The 25,115-nt window shown below is 30.9% G+C and overlaps 3 protein-coding genes across 5 annotated transcripts in view; 2 read left to right on the top strand and 1 right to left on the bottom strand.

The window, feature by feature from the left end:
- Positions 1 to 6,881: 6,881 nt before the first annotated feature.
- LOC106678079 (B1 protein) lies at positions 6,882 to 12,509 on the bottom strand. Its single transcript, XM_014416378.3, has 7 exons — positions 12,353 to 12,509; positions 11,615 to 11,690; positions 10,523 to 10,578; positions 8,089 to 8,124; positions 7,855 to 7,969; positions 7,309 to 7,382; positions 6,882 to 7,224 (listed from the first exon to the last, which is right to left on the bottom strand). The coding sequence occupies exons 1-7, from the start codon at positions 12,416 to 12,418 to the stop codon at positions 7,210 to 7,212; spliced, it is 438 nt and encodes a 145-aa protein (XP_014271864.1). The 5' UTR covers positions 12,419 to 12,509; the 3' UTR covers positions 6,882 to 7,209.
- Positions 12,510 to 17,589: 5,080 nt separating this feature from the next.
- On the top strand, positions 17,590 to 24,961 carry LOC106678078 (uncharacterized). Of its 3 annotated transcripts, none has more exons than XM_014416375.2 (7): positions 17,590 to 17,779; positions 19,297 to 19,381; positions 19,468 to 19,523; positions 20,153 to 20,188; positions 20,302 to 20,416; positions 24,677 to 24,747; positions 24,839 to 24,961. In XM_014416375.2, exons 1-7 carry the CDS (start codon positions 17,714 to 17,716, stop codon positions 24,851 to 24,853), a joined length of 444 nt encoding a protein of 147 aa, XP_014271861.1. In that variant the 5' UTR covers positions 17,590 to 17,713; the 3' UTR covers positions 24,854 to 24,961. The 3 variants fall into 3 exon arrangements, with proteins under 3 accessions (XP_014271861.1, XP_014271862.1, XP_014271863.1); XM_014416377.2 differs by lacking the exon at positions 17,590 to 17,779 and adding an exon at positions 18,663 to 19,009; XM_014416376.2 differs by lacking the exon at positions 20,153 to 20,188.
- Positions 24,845 to 25,115, top strand: part of LOC106678077 (uncharacterized) — a 19,712-nt gene continuing 19,441 nt past the window's right edge. The window contains exon 1 of the mRNA XM_014416371.2: positions 24,845 to 24,858. The gene's annotated coding sequence lies outside the window, so the exon portion shown is untranslated. The remainder of the gene's footprint in view (positions 24,859 to 25,115) is intronic.

Below are 25,115 nucleotides of genomic sequence, written 5' to 3'. Positions count from 1 at the left end.
CAACCATCTTCTCCTCACTTACTGATTCTAATTACCGCACACCCAACCATCTTCTCCTCACTTACTGATTCTAATTACCGCACCCCCAACCATCTCCTCAATTACTGATTCTAATTACCGCACCCCAACCATCTTCTCCTCACTTACTGATTCTAATTACCGCACCCTCAACCATCTTCTCCTCACTTACTGATTCTAATTACCGCACCCCCAACCATCTTCTCCTCAATTACTGATTCTAATTACCGCACCCCCAACTATCTTCTCCTCACTTACTGATTCTAATTACCGCACCCCCAACCATCTTCTCCTCACTTACTGATTCTAATATAAGTTTAATAATTGGGTCGATTCCTCATCATTTGTTCCACTAGTTGTCCAGTTTGCTAGTTGAATTTTTTTTTTTAGTTAATGTAAAGAATATAATATTTTTCGATTTCCTACAGACCTTTTGCAGATATATGTTCATTATCAATAAACCTTATATTATATAAATAGAAGAAAATACTACATTTTTATTTAGTTATACTTATTTATTTATTTATTCATGTAAGATTAAAAACTTGATGTTATTAAACCCGCTTTTGCTTTACCTATTGTAACACTATAACTGTAAATATATTAATATGTATGAGTTTTATATATGATAGTAGCGTATTGTGCATTATCGGCAGCCGAATGGGCAGTGACATTTTATTTTTATAAAGTTGGCCTTGAAGATAAAAACGACCGTGCTGGGCATAGTCTTTGCCTAAATAAATTATAAAGATTGATTTTTGTTAATTTGTATAGACATTGATACGTAAATGTTAAACTTATTATCATGTTTGTATATTGATTGTATTTATATTTTGATAGAATAAAAAAAACCTTTTACTTGTCTAAAGTTTAAAATTTTGTTAGAGTTCCTATAATTTGTTTAGGAATTTTTATTTGTGTGTGTTGGTTATTTTTCTTTTCTGAATTAGTTTCAGCTTTTTAGAAGTGTGAATTGTTGAATTGCTTTTAAAAAACAAGAATATAGAGGATAAAACAGAAAGATATTTATGAAAATTTTAGTAAATGAAAATCTAGTTAAAATTACTTTTCTTTTTTCTTTTATTATTATTACCCTATGTAAGTGAATTTTTACAGTTCTAAAATGTGTCAACTTTTGCAAAGAAATTAAATGAGTAATTAAAAAAATGAATAAATTATTCCACTATAGTTCTAAAACTATATAACTATAAGTTAGTGGGGTTTTAATTGCCATAATTATATGTAATGTATATATCATATTGTAAAAAAATATATTGTAAAATAATATAACAATAAATTATGTTAATGTATTAAAGTTAATTTGCTGTTTTATTATTAAAAAAATAGTTTATTTCATTCAAAATGCCCCATTCATAGAAACTTGAATCATGTCCATATCCATTAGTCGACCCAGCTGTTGACTGATGTTTAGTAATTCTGTGTGCTCTTTGGTAGATGCGACCTTCACATGGAAAAAAAGGTCGCATATCAAATTTTCAACAAAGTACTTGAAAGATATTAATATTGGGCTGGTAAAAATGTAAACAACAGGGGAGAAAAGAGTCTGGATTCCAAGAGTACAGCTGATGATATGAGTTTTGATGGAGCTCAATCAGAAGATACAGAGCTGTCGTCAAAATGGATTTATGCAGTTTTACAGCATTATAGGTTTTTTGAAACTTTATTTTAAAGGTATATATTGTAATATTTTTAAAAATATTAAAAATTAAATAAAAAGAATCTTTACTCGTTTTATAACTTCTCAAATATAAGAGATATAAGAGATTTGGGTTCAAATTAAGAACACTAATATCAAATGGATAATAGAATAATATTTAAACTTTTATAATATAAAAAGACTCTTAATTTTATTATATAAAAAGAGAGACTCTTAATCTCAGGGCGTGTGTTTGCTAGACAATCAGAACACTAACACTTTTACTATTAACTTAAATTAATTAATATCTATTTTACAATGAATTCAAATTTAGTTATAACCAAACTAACCAAGCTCTACGATCTTCTTGATTCCTGGTGTTTTCTTTGTTCTTCTATTGTTGTGGCGTCCAAAATGGCTTCTTCTTCTTGCTGGACAGAAATTGATGAAGCTTCTTCTTGCTCATGACCTCATCTCTCTTCCGCGCCACCGACCCGAGTGCCACAAGTTCAAAAAACCAAAACCTGCCTTGAGGTTCCATGTAAACATCGATTGTCGCACAACAGTTTCGGATTTTTCCAAATGATTTACTTTCTGAATATTATTCATTAGCACTATTTCTTGATTTCTATTTTTCCTTTAATTTACTGTATTTTCAATTATGATGGAAAGAGTTAAAATAGTTTTTATGATATTTAAAACTGCTCACATGGACTTGACTGAAGAATACGTACCGCCATCTTGGCTTTGTTTGGAATACAACGTATTTCTTTTAGACAAAGAAAACTGGTTAGGTTGCTTTATAATTTAAAATAACAAATGACAATATTAAAATTATATATAAAATAAAACATATTAATAACCCTTTATACATCAAAATATATTATTTCTCAAGAAGAGCATATTACAATATATACAATGATTACTTTGTAATAATACATCTTGTGGCGACGTTCTGCAACTATATTGTTTACATAGTCATTCCCTACAATGAGAAAAACACAGTTTTTTTTTTTTATAACATACACTCTCTTCAAATAATTATATAAAAAAATTCTCAACTGCAGAGTGTGTTCTACCTTACGATGCTAACATGTTAAAATTTTTGGGAAGGACCAAAACGGTTTTGAAATGAAAATCGGTTGCATTTAGGCTTCGCCATATGTACCGGTTTTTTTTTTTAGTTTTTTTATTATTTTTTTTTGTTTATTTCTCAGTCTGTTGTTGATATTTTGTCTGTTTCTATTTTATGTTGTTATTTGTGTCTTTATGTATTTATTAGGTTAGAATAACATGAATTTAAATTTTATACATCTGATTTTTTATTGATTCATAAAATTTCACTTGAATTTTTTTTTTTTCCCAATATATGATTTTTGGTGCATCAAATTTAAGTTTATGTCCTGTTTGTCTAAAATTTGTAGTGAGAGCCATTTTCTTCACAGGAGATTGCATACACCACATTAGATTGTAGTTCTATTTCATCCTTGTCTTTTGTATTGATGTAAACTTTAGATAAAGTAGCTGTGTTTTTGTGTAATATTTAGCTGATATTTTTTTGAAATTCAAATGAGTCTTTAAGATTATATTTATTAGTGGAAATATGTTTTAATATATCAGCTAGATATTGCATACAAAAACACGGCCACTTTATCTAAAGTTTACATCAATACAAAAGGATGAAATAGAACTACTATATAATCACAACATCCTTCTTACCAAACTACGAAATCTTCCTCTATCCAACAGTGCTTTGCGCTGGTTTCAATCCTTCCTATCCGATCGTTCCCAGTACGTAGTGGTTCCTGATAAACCTCCATCAATTACTCAACCCCTCACCTGTGTCTGGGTCCCTCAGGGTTCATCACTATCCCCTACCCTTTTCGCTATCTACATCAATGACCTTCCCATCCTTATCCAACATTCTCAATACCATTTGTGCGCAGATAATCTATACTAATATTTGTTATTCATTTTCTCCATCACAGAGAACAAACACAATGTCCCTGGCTTAATCCGTCCCCTCTACTACTATTGTTATGGTAATATGTCCTTATGGAACTTTTTCTTTCAATTTTTTTTTTTTTGGCTTAAGTCCTCCATTGAGGACCTATGCAGCCCCAGAGTGGGAATGTCAAGGTTCATTTCTCGGGGCCGCTGCGAAATAAATATTCAACAGCCCAGACGGAAATTGAACCCACAACCTTCTGAACCAAGCGCTCTGGGACCCTCGCCCCAGCCTGCTCAGCTATCAGGTCCTCGATTTTTCTTTTATATTTTTGTTTTTTTGGGACTATTCTAAACTCGATGCTTTTATAACTGAAATTGATTTATAATATATGCATAATTTATGTTCATGTTCTTTGTGTCAGTTTTATTATTAGCAGTATTCTTTTTCATAATAGCTTCCTTTAACTTTTTATTTTTCCTTTTCCAAAATCCTAACATTTTAGAAATCAAAACTGTATTTTTGTGACGCTATGGGATGCTAGCCCTCTTACCTTTGTAATTTTAGTATTTTTGTAGGCCTTCCCATGTTGCACATTAGTACTGGTTCTGAGTTTTTTGGATATTTGCGTATAATCTTAGGAGTTTGTTTTGTAAATGATACCCTGTTTATCTCATTTATCTTTCATGTTGGTTAGATATCAATTCAGGTTGTTGCTAGAGAATTTTATTGATTGTTTATCTGCTATGTTAATTTCATTATTCACTTGATCATTAAGTATTGTTTCATATTCATTTATATTTGCATTTTTATAATAATCTGTGATTGTAGTTCGACTATTTTTCTTGCTTTCATTTATTTTTTCTAATTTTATTTTTGTTTTTCATATCATCTTCTGTCTTTTTACTTTTCTCTTTATTATTTTCAGTGTTATTACCATACCATAATTTGTTGATTAGTATTTTTGGATATAAATTTTCTATCAATATATGCTATATTAATGTTTTTTATTCATCAAGTATTTCACATCAGTTATTTTTTGAGCTTTGTTTATTAAGTTTTTTACAATGTATGGATAATTGGATAGGTTATTTAAAATTGTATTACTTGTTATTGGTTTTTTGAACCATTTTGATCTCATCATTATTTAATATCAATTCCATTTATTGCCTTTGTCATCCTGACTGTTGAACCACATTACTATTTCATCTTCTTTATTTTTGTTTATATTCAGTAAAAAGTCATGTATGTATTTGATATTAATATCGGCTTATATATTAATTCTTGTGAACATTATTTAATTATTTATAATCTTTAAATTTCTTTCTTGAGACTGGTAATTTTTTACTAAATAATTCAAAAACACTATCCAAATTATAGTCTCAAAACATTTATTTCATTCACACGTCCAACGTTTCGGCCAATTCGGCCATCTTCAGGGACAATCTTAATTTACTATGAGACATATCATTTAACCCTTTTAAAAAAACTCCATACAGGCTATTCTGCCCAGGTCAAAATATTTACATCTAATATGTCAAAAATACAATAAACACCTAATAAGTCAAAAACATAAAAAATACAGTCAAATTATTTCTCTTTTACCACAATTTATACACTATATATTATAACCTCACTTTGGTGAGGTTCACCATCAAGTGAGGTTATAATATTTAGTGTATAAATTGTGGTAAAAGAGAAATAATTTGACTGTGTTTTTTATGTTTTTGACTTATTAGGTGTTTATTGTATTTTTGACATATTAGATGTAAATATTTTGACCTGGGCAGAATAGCCTGTATGGAGTTTTTTTAAAAGGGTTAAATGATATGTCTCATAGTAAATTAAGATTGTCCCTGAAGATGGCCGAATTGGCCGAAACGTTGGACGTGTGAATGAAATAAATGTTTTGAGACTATAATTTGGATAGTGTTTTTGAATTATTTAGTAATAAATTATTTAATTAGATAATTCATATATATTCCACTGAGGTTGGTGAACACGTTTGATCACATTGGCAGGCCCCTCACTTCCATACAGTACTTATCATTATATTTAAAGAAGCTATTATTTACAATTAACTTTATTCCTTCAATAAATGTATTTTTGTCTTTAATTTTAATATTATTTTTTATTTGGTCCCACTACAATGACACAAATTTGTTATCTTATAATTGTATTACTTGTTCTAGTGAGATGTTGGCAATTTTGCATCTAGGTTTATGATTTCTAGATATTTTCTTTGCAATTTTATAGTTCCAACAATTTTTTTTAATTCGCATGAATTTTTTATATCATGGTCATTATTATTGTTATATTCATTTAGCGCCAGATTTAGAGATGCTGGTGCTTTTGTAGCTCTGTGATTATTGTTTATTATTACTCTTATATCATGATTCTTCTTGTGTAATTTTATTAATCCGTATATTCTGGGTTTAGTGAAGTATGTTATCTGTAGTTGTATCCCTTTTTGTGTTTTTATCAATGTATGCATTAAGTTTTTTGGTCAGTTCTTTAAATGGCTTATGTCTTACTTTTTTATAAATATTTTTGTGACTCAGCAATACTTCTATTTTTTCTTTTATATTCTTCTTTATACATAACAACTAAATTTTTGTTTTTTTCTGCTTTGATAACCACTAATTATTTCTCAAAATGTTTTAGGTCTTTATAATTGAGTATATTAATAGTAATAGTCTTTATTAATGAGTATATTGAGTGCTGTGATGTTCTTCATACTTTAACTATTTATATAATTACTGATTAACCCGCATATCTTTTTTCTTGTGGCATTTATATGATTTTCTGATGATTCAGTTTTATCATAGAACACTTCTAAATCGGATGTAATTTTTATTATTTCTTTCTCATTATTATCAAAGTTAAAACTGAAAGTTTCACCAAATGCCAAGAGGTTTTTAATGATAATTGCTATTTCAACATTAGTTTTGTTTTTTAATCTATCCTTTATTTTGTGTATGTTGTTATGTTTCTATAAATTGTCCACGTTATTTCTCTCTGCCTAGTAATCACTTTATAATATTTTGCTCTTATTTGTATTATTTGCATTAATTGATGTTAAGTTATTGATTTTATAATTATTAATTGTTTTATTTAACCTCAACAAACCCATTGGGCCATTTTCATCTAAATTATGATGCCATTTCCCTCTATCTCTGCTTTGTACTAAAAAACTATATTGCTTGCTACTTTAAATGGACATATTAAAAACAGTAATAATAAGTTTTTTAGAGGATATAGATGTTAACGACTGTTAATGTGATTTATTCTATTATAAATAAAAATATTGCTATAGTTTGGAATAGTGGATATTTATACATATTCTATTACTTTAATGTTTCACTCCTTATGTAGTTTGCAGATGGTCTATATCAATGATCAATAGGACTTGTAGAGAACACTTTTTATTTTTTTAAACTTACAAATGTTGGATAAAATAAAATATAGCAGATTTATCAAATATTAAAAATAAAATGCGATCGATCCAATTAATTGATTATATGATAATGCCTGTAATTCCTCTCAACTAAGGCAGTCAAAGCGGCTAATTTATTATTCTTTCCCGTTATTGGAGACCAAACTGAAAAAAAAAATGTATACTGTAAATAAAATAACTACACATATTTACAAAAAATGTATGATTTTAATTAATCTGTTTAGTTACATTCTTCCAGTTCTTCATTTTGCAAACCATCGCACTATATGCTAGCTGGCACTCATCTTTTTCGTCTTTAGGAACTGTTTAAAAAACAAATTTATTTTAACAATTGCATAATAGTTATATGTATTTCAAGTTCAAAATAAATATAGTTGATCATTCAAATAGATTTGTTGACAGAGCTGGGAAAAAAATAGTTAAGAATAAAATTATGAATATAATGTCATGGATACAATTTTTAGTTGTTATTTGTTCATTAATAAATAAGCATTATATCCATGACAATATACTCATAGTTTTATTTATAAATAATGTTTGCCAAGCTCTGTTTACAAATATATTTATATATTATAAACTTTAACTCGTTAAAAAATGCAATAATAATAATTACTAATAATACTTAATAATAAATTTTAGTTTTTAGTTGAACTAACTACTCTAAAGAATCTCTATCAACTATTTGATCAAGTTCTGGATTAAGGATTATAAAATTTCCAATCAGCCAGATAAACTATCGTTCCTTATCTAATGAGTAAAAAATGTGACTATTACCTTCAGCTTTACATATCTCAGTAATCTGATCAACTTTAGCTTTATCTTGTTCATTACTGAGGCAATGCTTTGTGATAAACTTGCATCGTTCCCAGTCTATTTGTCCTTCTTTCATCTATAAGGTCCAAAATTGGAATTGAAAAATATCAAAAAAATTAACTTTGAATATTTAGAAATAATTATTAATTTGTGTATTATTCATAAGCATATAAAATAATAACATTTCAAACTTACCACTCCTAATTTTTCAAAAATACAACGAAGCCAACACTGGAAAAAATTCAAAACAGTATCTTTAGTACAGGAAAGAAAAGAAATACCAAAATTTCTTAATTTAAACTATTAAGGGATGTATCCAGATTTTATTTTATAATTTAGAGTAATAAACTAGAATATAAAAATATTTTATAATTTAGAGTAATAAACTAGAATATAAAAATATTTTATAATTTAGAGTAATAAACTAGAATATAAAAATATTTTATTATATATACAGTAGGATCCTTTTATCCATCATAATGTGTTTAGGACTCCAGGCAAAAGATAGTATCTTTAGTACAGGAAAGAAAAGAAATACCAAAATTTCTTAATTTAAACTATTAAGGGATGTATCCAGATTTTATTTTATAATTTAGAGTAATAAACTAGAAAATAAAAATATTTTGTAATTTAGAATAATAAACTAGAAAATAAAAATATTTTATAATTTAGAGTAATAAACTGGAAAATAAAAATATGGTGAGTGAATATTACCCCAACTTACCCCCCTTTATTACACTATTTGTTTATGCTTTGTTTATTTATGCATATTTTTGGCACTCACCATCACCTTGTACGGCTTTATATGTTAGATATTATCTTTACCACCTTAGGGTGCTAATATACTGTTAGCAGTATATTATACATCAATACTATATATTATATTATAAATCTATACTATTTCTCTTATTTGAGAATTTCTGTTTTCAATCTGGGATAAACTCTCTTCTTCTCTTGTATTTAACTATCACATTCTTTCATAGTTTGTATTTATTCATTGTTTCTTTGTGTTAACAATGAGAGATAGAAAAAAAATGAAGGTATTTTAGAATTTTTTGAAAATTCCCATCCCAAGCATAAAATGGTAAAACAAGTCTAAAATTGATGATATAACATCCCAGGAATATAACTAAAACACTGCAGCCCTTAAAGGGTCTTAAATGAATGATTATAAAAAGAATCCTAAGCTCGATGGATGACCATCGGCTGGGGGAGGGGTGTGGGTCCTGGGCTTGATAGCACTATCGCAAAGTGAATGCAAATATTTAATCCACATCATGTTCAGAAGAAATTATATGACAATGCATACTGATGGTGAGGTGCAAATACCTCCGGTCTGTAAATCTTATAGGAAGTACCTAAAACTTCCTTACTTAAGAATTTATAACTTAATCGTTTAGTAACTTGCATTACTTAAGAATTTATTCTGCCACTATTTTTGTTGTTGTTCTACTCTGTTACAATATTGAAGTTTCAGGACCATTTTACCTCTATTTCTGAACTCCATTATTGTTAGTTTAATATCAGTTGTCATTTTTTGTATCAACATTCTACCTATCTACCTATCTACATCAACATATCTACCTATCTACATCAACATTATATCTACTACTTTTTTTAGCTTTATTAATTGAAATAGTTGTTAGTCAATAGCCTTAGAGCTTAGAAAAGAATATTAAAGATGGCAAGCAAAACTTTAAACAAACTTGATAACTTTCAACAAAAATTGATAACAGCTATAGGAACAAAATTGACACTGAGATGGGGTAGAATGAGCTCTGAAACTTCAACATTGTAAAAAAGTGGAATAATAAAGAATAGAATGGAAAAAATCCTCAATTAGTTCAAATTAAAAAAACTACCCAGAAAACAAAAACAAAAAACTATTTTTCTAACAAGTAACATTTTTTCCATATTTTAGTTTATTAATAAGTCCAAATAAACGTTTTATTAACAATTATTAATAATGTGCCAGAATATGAAATGTATAATATTATATTATACATGTCATATAGTGTAGCCTATAATAGATTGGAGTGCTACCACTGAAGGAGTAGAGGAGAATGTGGTAGCAAGATCTGGGCGGCATTGCTAGATCCTAAGAGGCGCCCTCCAATGACTTTACCAAGAGCGGTGTCAGTGGTTCAGGTTGGCTACTGGACATGACTATTTGCGGCACCACTTGAAGAGAATAGGAGTGACTGAGTCTTCAGACTGCGTCCTTTGTGGAGTTGGTGAGATGACTGGCGATCACATATTTGCATGTGCGGCAATGGCGGACTTGATTACAGACAGGAGTTACTTCAGCAAAGCTAAACTATACCGGGCTGTTTGAAACAAGATGGCAGAAATGACTCCTTTGGGGGTAGGAAAAAAAAATAATAATAATAGATTGAAGCAAATTAAGCACTATGATTCATTCAAGGAGCTGGTTTTAATGTCATCAACTGATATTTTAGTTATTACTGTTTAGTTAGTTACTATTCTAGTTGAGATTTGATTATTTAGTAGAAATAAACAACAATGGTCCATTAAGGGATTGATAAATTAGAGAATAATGAAGAACATTTAGGGGAAATATATTATTAAAAAATTTCTTAACTGGTACAAGATTAAACTAAAGTCTCACCTTAACTTCAGGATCGTTAGGCACATTATCGTTGATTGAAATACTCTTTACAGCTTCTGTAAGATTTGTAAGGAAATTTAATGTATCTATTATGACATCAAGAAAATTTATGGAGATATAGAATGAAACTAAAGAAAGATTTATTTAGTGATGATACTGCTGAAATAAAAAGTTTTTTTCTAACATTTGCAAGGATATTAATTTATTTATATATATATAAAAGGACCTCATTACAAGAAAAAAATTTCCTCTAGAAGTATGTTTATTAATTTTTTTTTTAGGAGATATTCACATCTAAAGTTTTGCAAATAAGTAATTGCAATCATTTATTTAAAATAAATAAATTAATATGTGTACCAATTACTTTATTAATGAAATGTAAATATTAACATTCATATTAAATATTGTTCAAAGTGATTATCTTGAGCATTAAGAGTCTCGGTATTGCTCTCACTCAACAGCAGTTGCCGGACAGCATTGGATATCATAAAGAATAAAGTCATTGACCGAGCTTGTGTAAAGTTTTTGTTTAATATCACCAACCGAAAATTTCAGTGGTGTCATCCGTAGAGCATGACAATAAGACATATCCAGTGCCATTCGGACACTGCTGTTGAGTAAAAACAGTTCTGAGCCTGTTTTAATGTTCAAGAAAATAACTGAACAACGTTTAATATGAATGTTAATGTTCACATTACATCAATGAAGTAGTTGGAACAGGTATTAATTAATGTATTATAACCTAAATAATTCATAACAATGAAAATCTTTCCTGAGGTGTTAATAATTGACTGTAGATTAATATGCAGAGAATATGGGAGGGGGAGTGCTCTCAGCAAATAAACACTATGTTGAAAATCTTTAGATGTGAACATCTCCTAAAGTGTTAACGGACATACCTTCAGAGGAAATTTTTCTCGTTTTGAGGTCCTTAATTCATATTTTAAGTTTGGATACTTAACCCTGAAAAACCCTGTATTTAATGAAATATAATTATATTATACTACTAATTAAAAACTAGTAATAAAATTAAATATATGTGTGTATATAATACAATAAAATGTCAATAATTTATATTAAACTAATCTATACCTTTGCTGACATTGTGTTCAGCAGTACATTGAGTAATGGCTTCTGTTTTCTTTTCCATTATGTCTTCTTCTTGACACTAGATAAGGTAACGATAAATTGTTAATGATAATTATTGAAATAATTGTTAATAATAATTATAGAAGTAATTGTTTATGATGATTGAATAACAATCAGTTATGTTGATTTGAATATTATGGATTGCAACAGGCCAAGATTGCAAGTTTTTGAGTATAACTTATTAATTTTAATAAAATTTAAATAAATAGTAAGAACTTTTTAAAAAAAATAGTTACTATTGTGAAGGACAATTTGAAAGTTTACTGTTGTGCCTGCGAAAAAGAATTTTTGATGAGGCATGAGTGATTGATAGCTTTATCTCATCCCTCTATTCTGCTTCCTCTATGGTATGTTAGAAGAATATTCTTATATTGCCAAATATTTTTCAAAATAATTCTCTCAGTTTAAGAATACAGCAATCTATGCATCAGCTGATAATTTAATTAACTATTGATTGGAATGGAAGAAATAATTGATAAATATTTAGCTACTTTGCACTTGAATATATACATATAGAAATTTATTGAGAAACTATCAATTAGATGGGATACCATTAATTATCATTCATCAGTTCATATATTTAATTAAAGTGGACCATTTTAAGAGAAAATGATTTTTTCAATGTATCGTATCTGAATTGAGAATATTATTGTAATGAGATTATTAGAGATAGTAACATACTTGAATTAGGACCAGACTGGAAGTGATAATAGCAAAAGATACTATGACAGCGACCAAGGACCTCATCTTGCACTTGCAGAAAGATCTTGCTAAGTTTCCAGCAGAACAAGAGGAGAAGGCTCTCTTTTGATTTCCTTATATAGAACATCCCCTCTCAAACCATCGGTCACATGATTTATAGAACATCCCCTCTCATACCATGGGTCACATGGTTTCTGTTACACCTTGTTTTATTTTATTCAAGTTGCACTTAATGTTTTTTTTTTTGTTTTTTTATTTTTTTTTTTTCATTAATAATAGCTTGGTGTATCCTTCTTTAAAACTATCATATTGGAGTTTTTCTTTGTTTCCAATTTTTCATAATTTTGTTATGAAATTAGTATATTAAATATATATACCGACATAATTTTATAAAAAAATATTGCTGTATGCAAAGATAAAATTATAATCATTAGATTTTAAATTAAAAATTCATTCGATCAATAAGAAAAATGAAAAATGATATTTTTTGTAAATTATTTTTTTTAGGTTTAAACTTAATTTTTATACAATTTAAGAAGTAGCAGTTTTATTATTGAAAACATAATCAATTTTGTTTACAGTTATTCTCTACGAAATTGTCCTTTGTCTTATTGATGTACAATTTTTTTTTCTTCATTGAAAATTTAATACTATTCTTTTTTTTTTTTCTCCTGAATTATTTCTTGAAATTTAATCGCTTGTTTTAGAAAGGGTTTAAGCCCCAAAATATGTTTCGACTAATCCAGAAAAACTTTTAACTCCACAGTTTCAATGATTGAAAGTTGCAAATATAACATTGCATTCTATCATAAAATTTTAATACATATTTGATCATTTTTTTCATCCTTCGCTTTTCAGAGGGATTACAAATTTTAGACTTTAGCTCTAAAATTAATCATAAATTCATCATTTATTTTAATTAAAAGACAAAACAAAAGTTTTCTTTTATTTTTGATGATTGTGTGGTAACAGCTCTGGCCTGTATAGGCATCTGAAAAATAAATTCATCAATTTTTTTAAGTGAAGTAGTTTAAATATTATAGAAAGAGAAGCAAACTTTATTATGCCTTTTTTCCAATGTTTATTCATTATATGCCTTGTAGGCATCATATATAATGGCAACATTTACCCAGAAAATAAACATTAATATGAGTTCAATACTTAATGAAAACAATACTATAATTCAAAAAACAATATACACGCATATTATTGCATATATATAATATGACCATTTATTCAAAGTTGGGGGAAATAATGAGAAAAATCTGGTATAGAGTGTGCTACACAACTTTCACTAGTTATGCAACAATAGGTCCCCCAAGAGAGCGGAGGCTGGTGGGCTTATGTTCAAGGCCTAGCTAAGAGGAGATGAGATGTGCACTCCTCAAGGGCGCAAACTTTACACCATGAACTTATTTGTTTTTCTCTTCTCAGAATCTTTTCAAAAAACATTGTTTTTTGTGTTAATTTACTTATGAATTAATTGTCCAACCTCTCTCTCTTTTTTTTTTTTTTTTCCTTTATGACCTCCTTCTTGGTCCTATTTCTGACATTGGGGGCAGGGGATATCTACAGAGTACTACCCTATTCTAATACCATGGGGGGAGTCGTTTTCATTTTGTAGGACCGCCACAAAAATAAAAGCTCCCGAGCTGAAGCAATTCTCAGGTTCATACCTTGCTAAAGCTCCCGATTCATCTTGTGACATTGTTGATTGGAGTTAAATTTTAATTAACTTGAGCGTGGAAGAAGGGTCGTTCTCCAACAGAGCCCTAGCTAAGAGGTGGTGAGATATGCACTCCTCTACAGCGGAAACTTTTACACCATTAACAATCTCTCTTTTTTCATTTTTAGTTTATTTTTGAATTGAGGTTTGGATTTTCTTTGATGATAACAGTGTTTTTATATTAAAACAATATTTCACATAAATTATAAAACATTGTTGAGAACCTCTGGTATTGGAGGACACATATTAGGGCTTAGAAGGGCCTTGCTACAGCCCTTCTCTCCAGTCTGGTAACCCTAGGCATTTTGCACCCATTTAAAATTTATTTTTAACTTATACAAAAAAAGTCACTTTGATGAGAGTGAAAGATACGAAATAATGTTAGATTTGCTATCAAGGTCTTAGCTAATGACTTCTATGCAAACAATAATAAGCTGAGTCATCAGTAATGAGTGAGCAATTTCTTTTTCTTGGAAACTCTAAGCCACTCATCGGCTTTACTTCTTGTTCCAATCGAAATGACCTCGATATATTTTAATATCTAAGCTATTCTCATTAATTGAATTTGTAAACAAAATTATTCCCTAAAATTTAATAAATTGCTAATATTAGTACGAAGGTAAGTTTCCCTAAATCAAAACGAGAATTTCTGCGATAGGAGTGTGAACCTAAACTTTGGGACACCTCTTTCACCCCTATCCCTTTCACCCTTCTTGTACAATTTATTTGGCAGGGGACAAAAATCAACTCAATGGATCCATGGGGGGAGTATTCCCTAAAATATGCCCTTTCCTTAAACATTGTTGGCAAACTGACCTCACTAAATTGTGTTTATAAGCAATTTTGAATATAATAACTTCTTTGAGTAATGTTTTGGCACAATTTTCGCAGTTTGAAGTAAATTCTCGAATTTCCAACTTTTCAGTTTTTAAATTATTTTTGAGGGGGTTGGGAGTGGGAAGACCTAACTGCCTCACTCTTCTTCCTATGACGACGTCCCTGATTCCGGGTGATGTATGAGGTCCCAGTTTCGACATATCCCAGAATAACGTGAAAACTATTCAGATATATACCACATAAAATTAGTGAGAAAATACAATCGAATACTACAAATTTTGTCAATTATCTGTCAGCGTGGGATAACGCATTATTATTAAATCGAATTGTTAGTTTTTAAATTAGGTAAATTGCTTTGTTTTAATTTTTTTTATTTTATCAAAGTATTTCTCACGCAGGATTTTGATTTCTATCTGTGGTAAAATGCAACGGATAATGAACAAAAACCTGAATTTTAATTTATTTAAAACTTTATTAGAACACAAAAAAACAGATATTGCAGCAACAAACAAGTAAAAAAGTTATATAAGTAGATAAGATAATAATATTAGGTTAGGTAAAAAGAAAATAATATCATAGAAATAAAAAGTAGATAAGATAATAAATAATATTAGATTAGGTAAAAAGAAAGTAATATCATAGAAATAAAAAGTAGATAAGATAATATTAGGTTTGGTAAAAAGAAAATAATATCATAGATAGAAATAAAAAGAAGATAAAATAAGTCTGTTTTCCAACGAAGGTCTGTTATAGAAAATAAGTTTTATTATTTGGTTTGTAAAATAAAACGATAGATGGCGACACTGTTCTAGCATGGGATAGCTTGGCGTCCCTTGGGTCAGGAACAGTCTGTCGTGACGTCTATTGGTAAAAATTTTGTCCATAAAGCCCTCCCTAAATTCCACAACAAGGTCTCTTCCTTGTACTAATACTATAATCAGGTCTTGCACCCTTAGGAAGTGTTTCATATAAATTTTCACTGATATAAAGTTGATTTAAACTTTAATAAAATATACCCCATTCCACTGTGAATGTGAGTCGGCTTCTACAATATTTGCTATCAAAACATAATCTCTAAAATAGATTATACAGGATGGATCACAATGAGAGTTGCACTGGTCAAAACAAAGCCAAACATAGAAGAACTAGTTCAGGCAAAGCACATGTATCCACCCCAATAAAATTATTATTTAAATTTAACGATTACATAACATGTAATATTTTATGAGTATGTACATAATTTTTGTAAAAAAAAAAAATAAATTCGCTACACTTTTCTTTTTTTATTAAAGGGGTCCACGATCTATCATACAATTTTCAAAAGGACTCCCATGCAAAAAAGTTTAAGAAGAGCTGGTCTATAATGTGTGCTTCCGTCTGACAATTATTGTATTATTCGGATGTAACTATTTTTGTTCTATATTGAATTTGTTGGTAAATTTTAGTTAATCTTCAATTTTAGACTGTTAACAATTGTAAAGAGGTGGGCAGGGAGGAGATGAGCCAAATGGAGTAGTGCCACTCTAACTTTTCTATCTTGCTAGGGCTGAACAAGCCAAATGAAATGGTGCCACTTTTCTAATCTCGCTAGGGTTGAAAAAGCCAAATGGAATGGTGCCACTCTAACTTTTCAATCAAGCTAGGGTTGAACAATTTAAAGACAAGCTAATAAATGATCTGATCCTTTCTTACCATATTTTTCTACCATAAAAATTATTGGAATACTAAATATAAATGATATTCAAATTAATTAATACAAAATAAATTAACAACTGTGTGAACATTATTTTCTTTAGATTGGCCCATTATTATTTTTATAACTTTTTCCTTATTCATTAGATGCTAAGGTAGTTATATCCTCTAATTTATTTTCAAGGTCAAGTCCTCCTTAGTTCTTTTTTTCCTTTTTCTTGTTTGAATCAATGGAGAGGTAAATTTCTGATTAGATTGAGATTTAATAATGATGTAGGCTCTTTCCGGTGGATCATCATTTCGAATATTTAACTAACTCATCAAAATTCATTGATGAGATTATACATATTGGTAATGATATAAGTCTGTCTCATCTTTTGTATCTTCATTTTTTCTACAGTTATAAGTTATGTAACAATTTAAAAATGACATATTCTATCATTTACAAATTAAATAAGTGGCTCAATTGTAATCAGGCCTTATCGACCTATTTTTATTATATTTATTTTTGATTTTTTCATACCTAAAATTTGAAATAAAACGTTTTTAGGCAGATTTTTTGAATACTTTTAAATTGAGGTGGCCAATTCAAAATTGTAATTATTTTTTTGATCATCTTCATTTTACTTTTTGTGTAAATAGTGATTGGTATTTATAGTTCCTTCAAAACTATTTATAGGGCAATTTTTCATTACTTCATTACTACTTCATCCTTAATTACTTTAGATTATAAAATTAATCTATGTTTGTAACGGAATGATGGAGTACAAATATCATATAAACCAAGAACATTTCTTGCAGAAATGAATTGTAAAAATTTTTTCATGAAAATAACATGAAATAAGAAAAAATAAATATTTTAAAATATATTTCATGAATTCTGCTCTTATTATGGATTTATTTTAAAAAAATTAGTAGCAAATTTATAAAAATTACTTTATCAAATATTTTCAGTGGAGGCTCATCAACATCTACCCTGAAATAGTGGGGGAGGGAGGGGTGGTTGTATATATTGGAGCCAATCGTAAGCCTCACCCTCTTGTAAGTGCAACTTTCAGAAGACAAGTTATTTCTGTTGAAGCGGGATGAAGTTAATAACAACTGCTATATTGTTAGTTGCCACCATTCCTGCTGATTTTGCTTTATTCAGTGTAAGTTATTTTTAAAATTTGTTTATTGATATTTCGATAATGTTGTGATTAGTAATAAAAGCAATTATTTTCATAACCTATTTATAATTTGTTAACACATTTGACTAGTATTAAATAAAATGTCAACAATTGTTACTGTTAAAATGGAGCTTTGTAAATTATATCAATAAATAATAGCTAATATGAAAGCCATTGGTAGAAGAGATGTCTTTATGTTTATTATTTTCTTTTTCTCATGGTATAAACAAAATATCGTATGGCCTAATAACCAACTAGAATAATAATCAGGGTAAACAATAGGTTTGTTTATACACAGAAAACGATAAGTCAATTTTTATTATATTATTTAAATATAATATCATAGGCTCTCCGTCCCCTCTTTAGCATTCCTGTACACTTTTAGGAATGCCTTCACTGTCCCTCTACCTTATGTAGACAGGGCAAGTTTGATTTTGATGGACGAAATTGCCCATCCCATCAAAATCAACGATTATCAAGAAAATGTTTTTTTTTTTCTTTTTCTTTAAAAAAAAAGTGTGAAAAAACAGTGTTTTTTGAGTTAATTTACAGAAGAGTAAATTTCCCAACCACTTTGTTTCGTTATGACCTCCTTCTGGGTCCTATTGCTATACCCATATTTCTGAATTAGGAGGACAGGAGATATCTACAGAGTACCACCCTATTATAATACGATGGTGGGGGATCCTTTTCATTTTGTGGGACCAACACAGAAATAAAAGTCTCACGAGCCGCAGCAGTTCTCAGATTTGTACCTGAAATAGTTTATTTTGTTCATAGTGGACCAAATCAAATACAGCCTGCAAGGCAGCCCACGAAGTCAAGAAAAAGTGCTAAAGAATAATATTCAGAAAGGAAATCATTTGCTAACACCCAAAACTGTTGTGCTACAATCGATGTTTACATGGAACATCGAGACATGTTTTGGTTTTAGGCATTCGTTGTTTGAGCACGGATATAAAATGAAGTTTCCAGGATGAGGAGGTCCTCATCAATTTTTGTCTATCTAGGGTGGACATCTTGAAAAAGGTAGACATCGAAGAGTCATCCAAGAAGAATAAGGGACTTGTGTTTTGGATTGCCTGAAGTGAGGACGTCCGTCGGCTGGAAGCAGGGAAGACTGGAAGCCATTGTTATTACAGTTAGACATTACATTTTAGAAACGAATACATCAAAATTCATCAACCATCAAAAGAAGATTCTATGAAATTGGTTAGTAAAATTAAATAAAGTTGTAAAAGAGATATTGAGATAATTAAGTGTTATGACATATAAGTGTTCTGATTGCCTAGAAACCCGCCCTGAGATTAAGTCAATCATGTTATAATTCTACTATCTATTTGATATTAAAGCTTTCATTTTAACCCAAGCTAACCTTAGATATGAGAATTAAGTTAAGAACTATTAATTTTTCTTTTTATTTATTTTAAATATAACAGTAATATAATAGTCATAAAGAAGACTATAGTTAATTAATGGTTTCTATTTACATTACCTAGGGCCATGAAAATGATTGCGGTTTCATAGCACTGCTGGAACTTCAGGCTATAGTCCAATGTACTGATATTCACCCTATAAGCAGAGGTGAGTAAAACATTTCTGTTATTGTCCAATATGATTTGTTTTTATATGCACATAACATTAGTAAAATCTATTCACAAATGTTACAGAAGCTGTTGAGGGTATTTTAAACCATGAGTACGTGGTTGATGATTATCAAGTAAAGGTAGGATTAAGCATTGATAAATATGTTTAATGTATAGGGATTTTTTTAATATCTAATTTTTTAATTATTCAAGATGGAGAACTTATAATTTATTTCTAACTGCAAACAAAAGTCGGCATCTTAACCATTTGGTGTAACACTAACCAATTGAAGTGAGATTTAATTTGTCGATAATATGTTTTGGAAGGTAAAGCAGATTTCCGATGACAGAACTCAGGAATGCAGAAGGACCGATAGCTAGTAACATTATGGACTTGAACAGTCACTTTGATTGGGCTGGGTAGAATCAGTACGTTAGATGTTTCCAATGATGGGAGAGGCCTTTTTGCTGGAAATGAACATCCTCAAATGTCAGCATTTTCATTATCTATTTTAAGCCGAAGTTAACTTGGTGAAAAGGTTTTCTTTTCTTCTGCGCTAAACTCCTTATTACAATTCTTACCAATATTACTTATTATGATTGACTCCCTATTCACCTTCACTAGGTTTCTATTTTACAGGAATATGGCAGCAGTAAATAAACCTTTACTCCTGCCATATTCCGTGTTTACACATTGATAGAGCTTATGTTTCTATGGACTAAAGTTTTTTATTTTCCTAATGTTTGTTTTGTTTTAATTTTTTTCTAGTGTTGGCTCAGTTGTGTTTTGAATCAATTAGTTGTAGTGAGTAACAGATAAAATTATTTATTATATTATTGATTTTATTTATAAAATTAGTTTTCAAATAAAGATCCACTTAATTAAAATATCCTTAATTATAAACTTCTATCTTTTAGATCAAAGATGGTAATATGGATTGGGAATATTTTAAGCATCTCATCAAGCATTGCCTCAATGAGGAAGATGATAAAGCCAAAGTAGATGAGCTGATCAGGATATGCAAAGCTGAAGGTAGGAATTGATAAGATAACATTACTAATTGGATGAGTTATGATCATTTATTTAGGCTATTGGTTAGATTTGTCTTGGGTTAAATCAAGGCTAGAGAAAGAAAAAAGAGTTATAAAGTGAACTATATTAATTAGATGAAGATAGTACTGGTGGCAGTCAATAAAGGTATCAAAATAGTAAAAGAAAACTGTTTATTTTTAACCAACGTTTCGCCCCAATTCTCAGGGCTTCGTCAGGGCTAAATGAGAAAACATTTCAAGACAGTTGTTAAGTTTATAAAGTGTAAAGAAAAATTAAAATAAAATATTAATAATAACCATATGAAGAAATATACATGTTGGTAGACTAGCGGCAAGTTTTTAATAAATATAAACAGGTGTGATATAAGTTCTCAATATAGATCTAGACGCATGAATTGTAAGAGACTACTCCATAAAAATGGTTTTAAATATGGTAGGGAGAATCTCCTTGTTTTAAACCCGACTGGACCTGGAATTTCTCAGAATAATGATTCGTTATCATCGTTACTGATTCGTACCTTATTATACGTTTCGGCCATGCACATCCGTACTAGATTTACTAACTTCTTTGGTATTCCCTGTTCAATCAGAATATTATACAGCTTCTGGCGGTCAATAGAACCGTAAGCCTTTTGGAGATCTATGTAAAGATGATGAACTACCCCGTTGTATTCCAATTTTTTCTACAAGATTTGCCGTAATGAAAAAAATTGATCAAAAGTTGAACGATTTCGTCTAAAACCACATTGGTAGTCTTTGATGATTTCTTCAGCGTATTCCCTGATTCGGCTAGTTAAGATTAGCGTAAATATTTTATAACACACAGGAAGGAGTGAAATTCCTCGATAGTTATTTTTGTGAAGAGGAATAAGTAGAGACTCCTTCCATTCCTCAGGCATCTCCTCAATTCCCCAGACCTTTTTAACCAAAAGCTGTATTTTAGAAACTCCAATTTCACCACATGCTTTAATTAGTTCACTAGGAGTATTGTCATTTCCGGCTGCTTTATAAGGTTTTAATTTTGCGATGGCCATTTCGACTCCCTCCTGACTCGGTTCTTCTATCCACGGTTCAGCACTCTGGTGTTCAGTCAGAGGGGATTGACAATTATTTCCCGTATTCAGAATACTTTCAAAGATTTCTTAAACGTATCCAATATGTCTACCGGATTAGCTAATATATTATTATTTTTATCTGTTATTTCCGTCACTGTAGAGCGGAATTTCCGGGATCGGTTAACACCTTTGTACATTTCTCTGACGTTATTTTCGATTTTATTATTTTCTATCTCTATTACTTCATTTTTAAGATATTCTCTTTTTTTATTCCTGAGGAATTTAGACGTCTCATTTTTTTGATGACCGAAAGTAAGTAACATTGTTTTCGCTAGAATTATTGAAAGTTTTTAATTTAGCGACTTTTCGCACATTTTACACTCTTCATTGAATCAGGGTTTAATTTCCCTTTTTCCGAGACACAAATTACCAACCCGGATACTTCTCGTTTATGGTATTCTCGTTGAGCTTCCTGTAATATTTCACCACCCTGTACTTTTCGGTAATTTTACCAGCTCTTCTTTTTACCGCCCACAACGGACTATTGTACGGGGATGTACTATCAATAATTATTCCTTGATGTTTTAAACTTTTGAGCTCTTCCCTGATGTGGTGACGTAGTGCCTGCGGTTATCTCCTCTCTTTCAGCTAAGTGACCTTATCTTTTTTAAGTGTGATCTCATGGACTGCCCCGAGCATGTCTCCTTTCAAAAAATATCTTCATATTCCCTCTTGAGCCTCTGTGTCCAGTCCTCAGCCTGATTGATTACTCCGACCCGCGAGCCCTCGGTTTTTCTCTGTCCATACCTTTTGTACATTTTACTCCCCAACTTAATTCTTCACTTCCCCTTGATATTCTTAACCCAAGCACCCACCTTCCCTAGCAGGTCACATCCCACAATCATTTTGTATTTGGCACCCTCGGCATTCTCCCTACGATATGTACGGGCAAGTTCTCCCTATCAAATCCCCACCGGGTCCTCCTTATCTCCATCTACCCCTCAACCACTTAAGGTCCACCCAGGATGATTAATTTACACTGATATTCCTGAATCTGGTGTGTCCTCTCTCCACCACACAACTTCTCTAGGGCTTTTCGGCACATGATAGTGTTGGAACTGCCAGTGTCCACAAGGCATCTTAATCCTGCTATCTCTATTAAAGGCAGACCACCGTTCTTCTCCCTCACGTTGTAATTCACCTGTGTGCGGTCGCCCTCTGCCGGCATTCCCTTCAGATCTCCTGTCTGGTTCTTCCCTCTTCCTCTGTACGTCTTCGGAAGTTCCTCCTGGTTTTCGATCCTCTTTCCGGCTCCTTTCCTTCTAATTCTGCTTCAGAGGCCTCCGACGTTTCTGTGGACTCGCTTGCGGAATTATTTCTTACTTGGAATCTTGGAATCACTCTTCTTCGCCTTAGACTCTGGGTGTTCACTTCCATCGGTTCCACCTGGCCCGATCCTTGCCTACAGTACACATAGGGACATTGTCTAGCCATGTGTCCCTCGTTTCCACACTCAAAGCACCGAGTTTGGGGACATTGAGCCACCCAGGTGCCCATCTTTGACGCATCCATGACAGTTTCGGTCCTATCGCCGGGTGCTGGTTCTTGGTTTTGCTTACCCTGATCTTCTGTCTCTGTTCAACCTTTTATCCCTACCACTATCCTTGTGCTCTCTTCTTCTCTAAGGGTTTGGCATGTTTCTTGGCCGATGATATTCTATCCGAGTCCAACCTGGCTCCTTTACTTCCAATTGGGCCTCCACCTCTCTAGAGCTTGTACCTATGAGATCTTGAGCAATTTCCGCAAACAAGCACTCTCTTGCAAATCCCTCCTTCTTCCCTAGCTCTTTCGCCAATTGAATCCTTAGGACCGTGGATAGGAATTGCACCCGACCCTGTACCTGGATTGTTTCCATCATCTTAGTTTATCAGCGATTCTGTTGTAGCGTGCCAATAGCTCCGCGGTATACTGCCAACCAGACTGTTTCGGTTTCTTTGTCTCTCTAATCATCATGAATATGTCTTCCTTTGGGGCCCACCGTCCTCCTCCGAATGCCTTCTTTAATCTCTCCTTGATAACTCTCCAAGGAGTCTCTTCGTCTGCCTGAATCTGATTTAGGATGCTCCTCTTCACTCTTCGAACGACCGCTGCTTTTAGTGCCTCCGGATCTTCACTATTCAGATTTTCGATAGACTTTGCTTCAATTCGACTTATTCGCCGGTTACCCCCTTTCATGAAGTGGCTCAGTTCTCCCATTTCCCTCGTAAACCTTTCCAGGTCAGAAACGGCCTTCCTCAAGTCTTGGGCGGTCGCAGTGCGTACTTTGATCCTCTCTAGCGTTGTTGCGTGTGCTTCTGCTAGAGAGACTGGTAGTGGAGGGAACTCTGGGGGTGGAGGATTCCCCTCTGTGGGAGGTACATTATCATTTTAATGTTCTGTTAATTCTAAAATGTTTTCTCATTTAGTCCTGCAAAGTGGGGTGAAACCTTGGTTAACAATAAATATTTTTCCTTTACTATTTTGATAGCTTTATTGACTGCCAACCAGACAATCTTTGATAGCTTCATTGACTGCCAACCAGACAATCTTTCTCCAATCTACTTCAGACGGTCAACTATCATCTTCCTATAAGAACTATATTTAATTTTCATTCTTTCTTGAATTTCAGTTAAAACTTATCAAGATTAATTTAATTGACATAACTATTATTTTTCTCCCCATTACTTTTCTAGCGTTAATGAATCGTAATTAACATTCCACAGATCCATCACTTAGAGTAGAAAGATCAGGAACACAACCAGTATCCTAAACTTCTTGTAACACGACCAGTATCCTAAACTTCTTGTAACACAACCAGTATCCTAAACTTCTTGTAACACAACCAGTATCCTAAACTTCTTGTAACAGAACCAGTATCCTAAACTTCTTGTAACACAACCAGTATCCTGAACTTCTTGTAAAAGAACCAGTATCCTAATATCCTAAAATTCTTGTAACAGTACCAGTATCCTAATATCCTAAAAACTCAATGAGAAAATTTAAAAAATCACACAATATAACTTTAAGAAACATAATTAAATTATGTAGGAATTTGAAACGATAACTTTATCCAGCAGATTGTAATCATTTATACTTGTAGTCAGCTCCAATATGACGACTAGAATTAACAAAATTTTTTTTATTAGTTCCTCAAGAGAAAGATGCCTGCGAATTAGCATACACTAGCATACTTTGCAAAATCAACGCCTGGAAGGAGGTAATTCAAAACTTACATTAAATTATATATATTTTTTGAACAAATTGATTTTTTTTTTTAATTTATAGTAAAATTGAAAATTATTTTTCAGCTTGGCCTTCCCTAAAGAAAGTAAGCATCTTTTTTATATTATGCTGTGAGAAATTGACTGGTGGACATAATACACCATGTATATTTTTATCAATAAATAAATTGCATTAACCTTTCTTTTGAATATCAACCTCCATTTCTAAACAAATAAAAACAAAATCTCATATACAAAAATCTTTTAGAAAATAAATAATAATAAAATATTGATCTATAAATAAAATAACACATAAGAAGTAAATAATGAAAAAAAAGCTCTCTTTGTAACTCTTATTTGTTTG

Source organism: Halyomorpha halys, unplaced genomic scaffold, assembly GCF_000696795.3.
Source record: "Halyomorpha halys isolate HHAL.00 unplaced genomic scaffold, Hhal_1.1 Scaffold122.1, whole genome shotgun sequence".
NCBI classification, from domain to species: domain Eukaryota; kingdom Metazoa; phylum Arthropoda; class Insecta; order Hemiptera; family Pentatomidae; genus Halyomorpha; species Halyomorpha halys.
The sequence above is the reverse complement of the archived record's forward strand: the minus strand, read 5'-3'. Positions and strand labels throughout refer to the sequence as shown.

What these genes read in the sequence shown, in the direction of transcription:
- LOC106678078 (XM_014416375.2), top strand. Translation starts at nt 17,714, where the DNA reads ATGAAGTTAATAACAACTGCTATATTGTTAGTTGCCACCATTCCTGCT. An exon ending in CTGATTTTGCTTTATTCAGT is followed by an intron (nt 17,780 to 19,296) that starts GTAAGTTATTTT and finishes TACATTACCTAG; the next exon opens with GGCCATGAAAATGATTGCGG. An exon ending in TTTTGAATCAATTAGTTGTA is followed by an intron (nt 20,189 to 20,301) that starts GTGAGTAACAGA and finishes TCTATCTTTTAG; the next exon opens with ATCAAAGATGGTAATATGGA.
- LOC106678079 (XM_014416378.3), bottom strand. Translation starts at nt 12,418, where the DNA reads ATGAGGTCCTTGGTCGCTGTCATAGTATCTTTTGCTATTATCACTTCC. An exon ending in CTAACGATCCTGAAGTTAAG is followed by an intron (nt 8,125 to 10,522) that starts GTGAGACTTTAG and finishes AATTTTTTCCAG; the next exon opens with TGTTGGCTTCGTTGTATTTT. An exon ending in TGAGATATGTAAAGCTGAAG is followed by an intron (nt 7,383 to 7,854) that starts GTAATAGTCACA and finishes TTTTTTAAACAG; the next exon opens with TTCCTAAAGACGAAAAAGAT.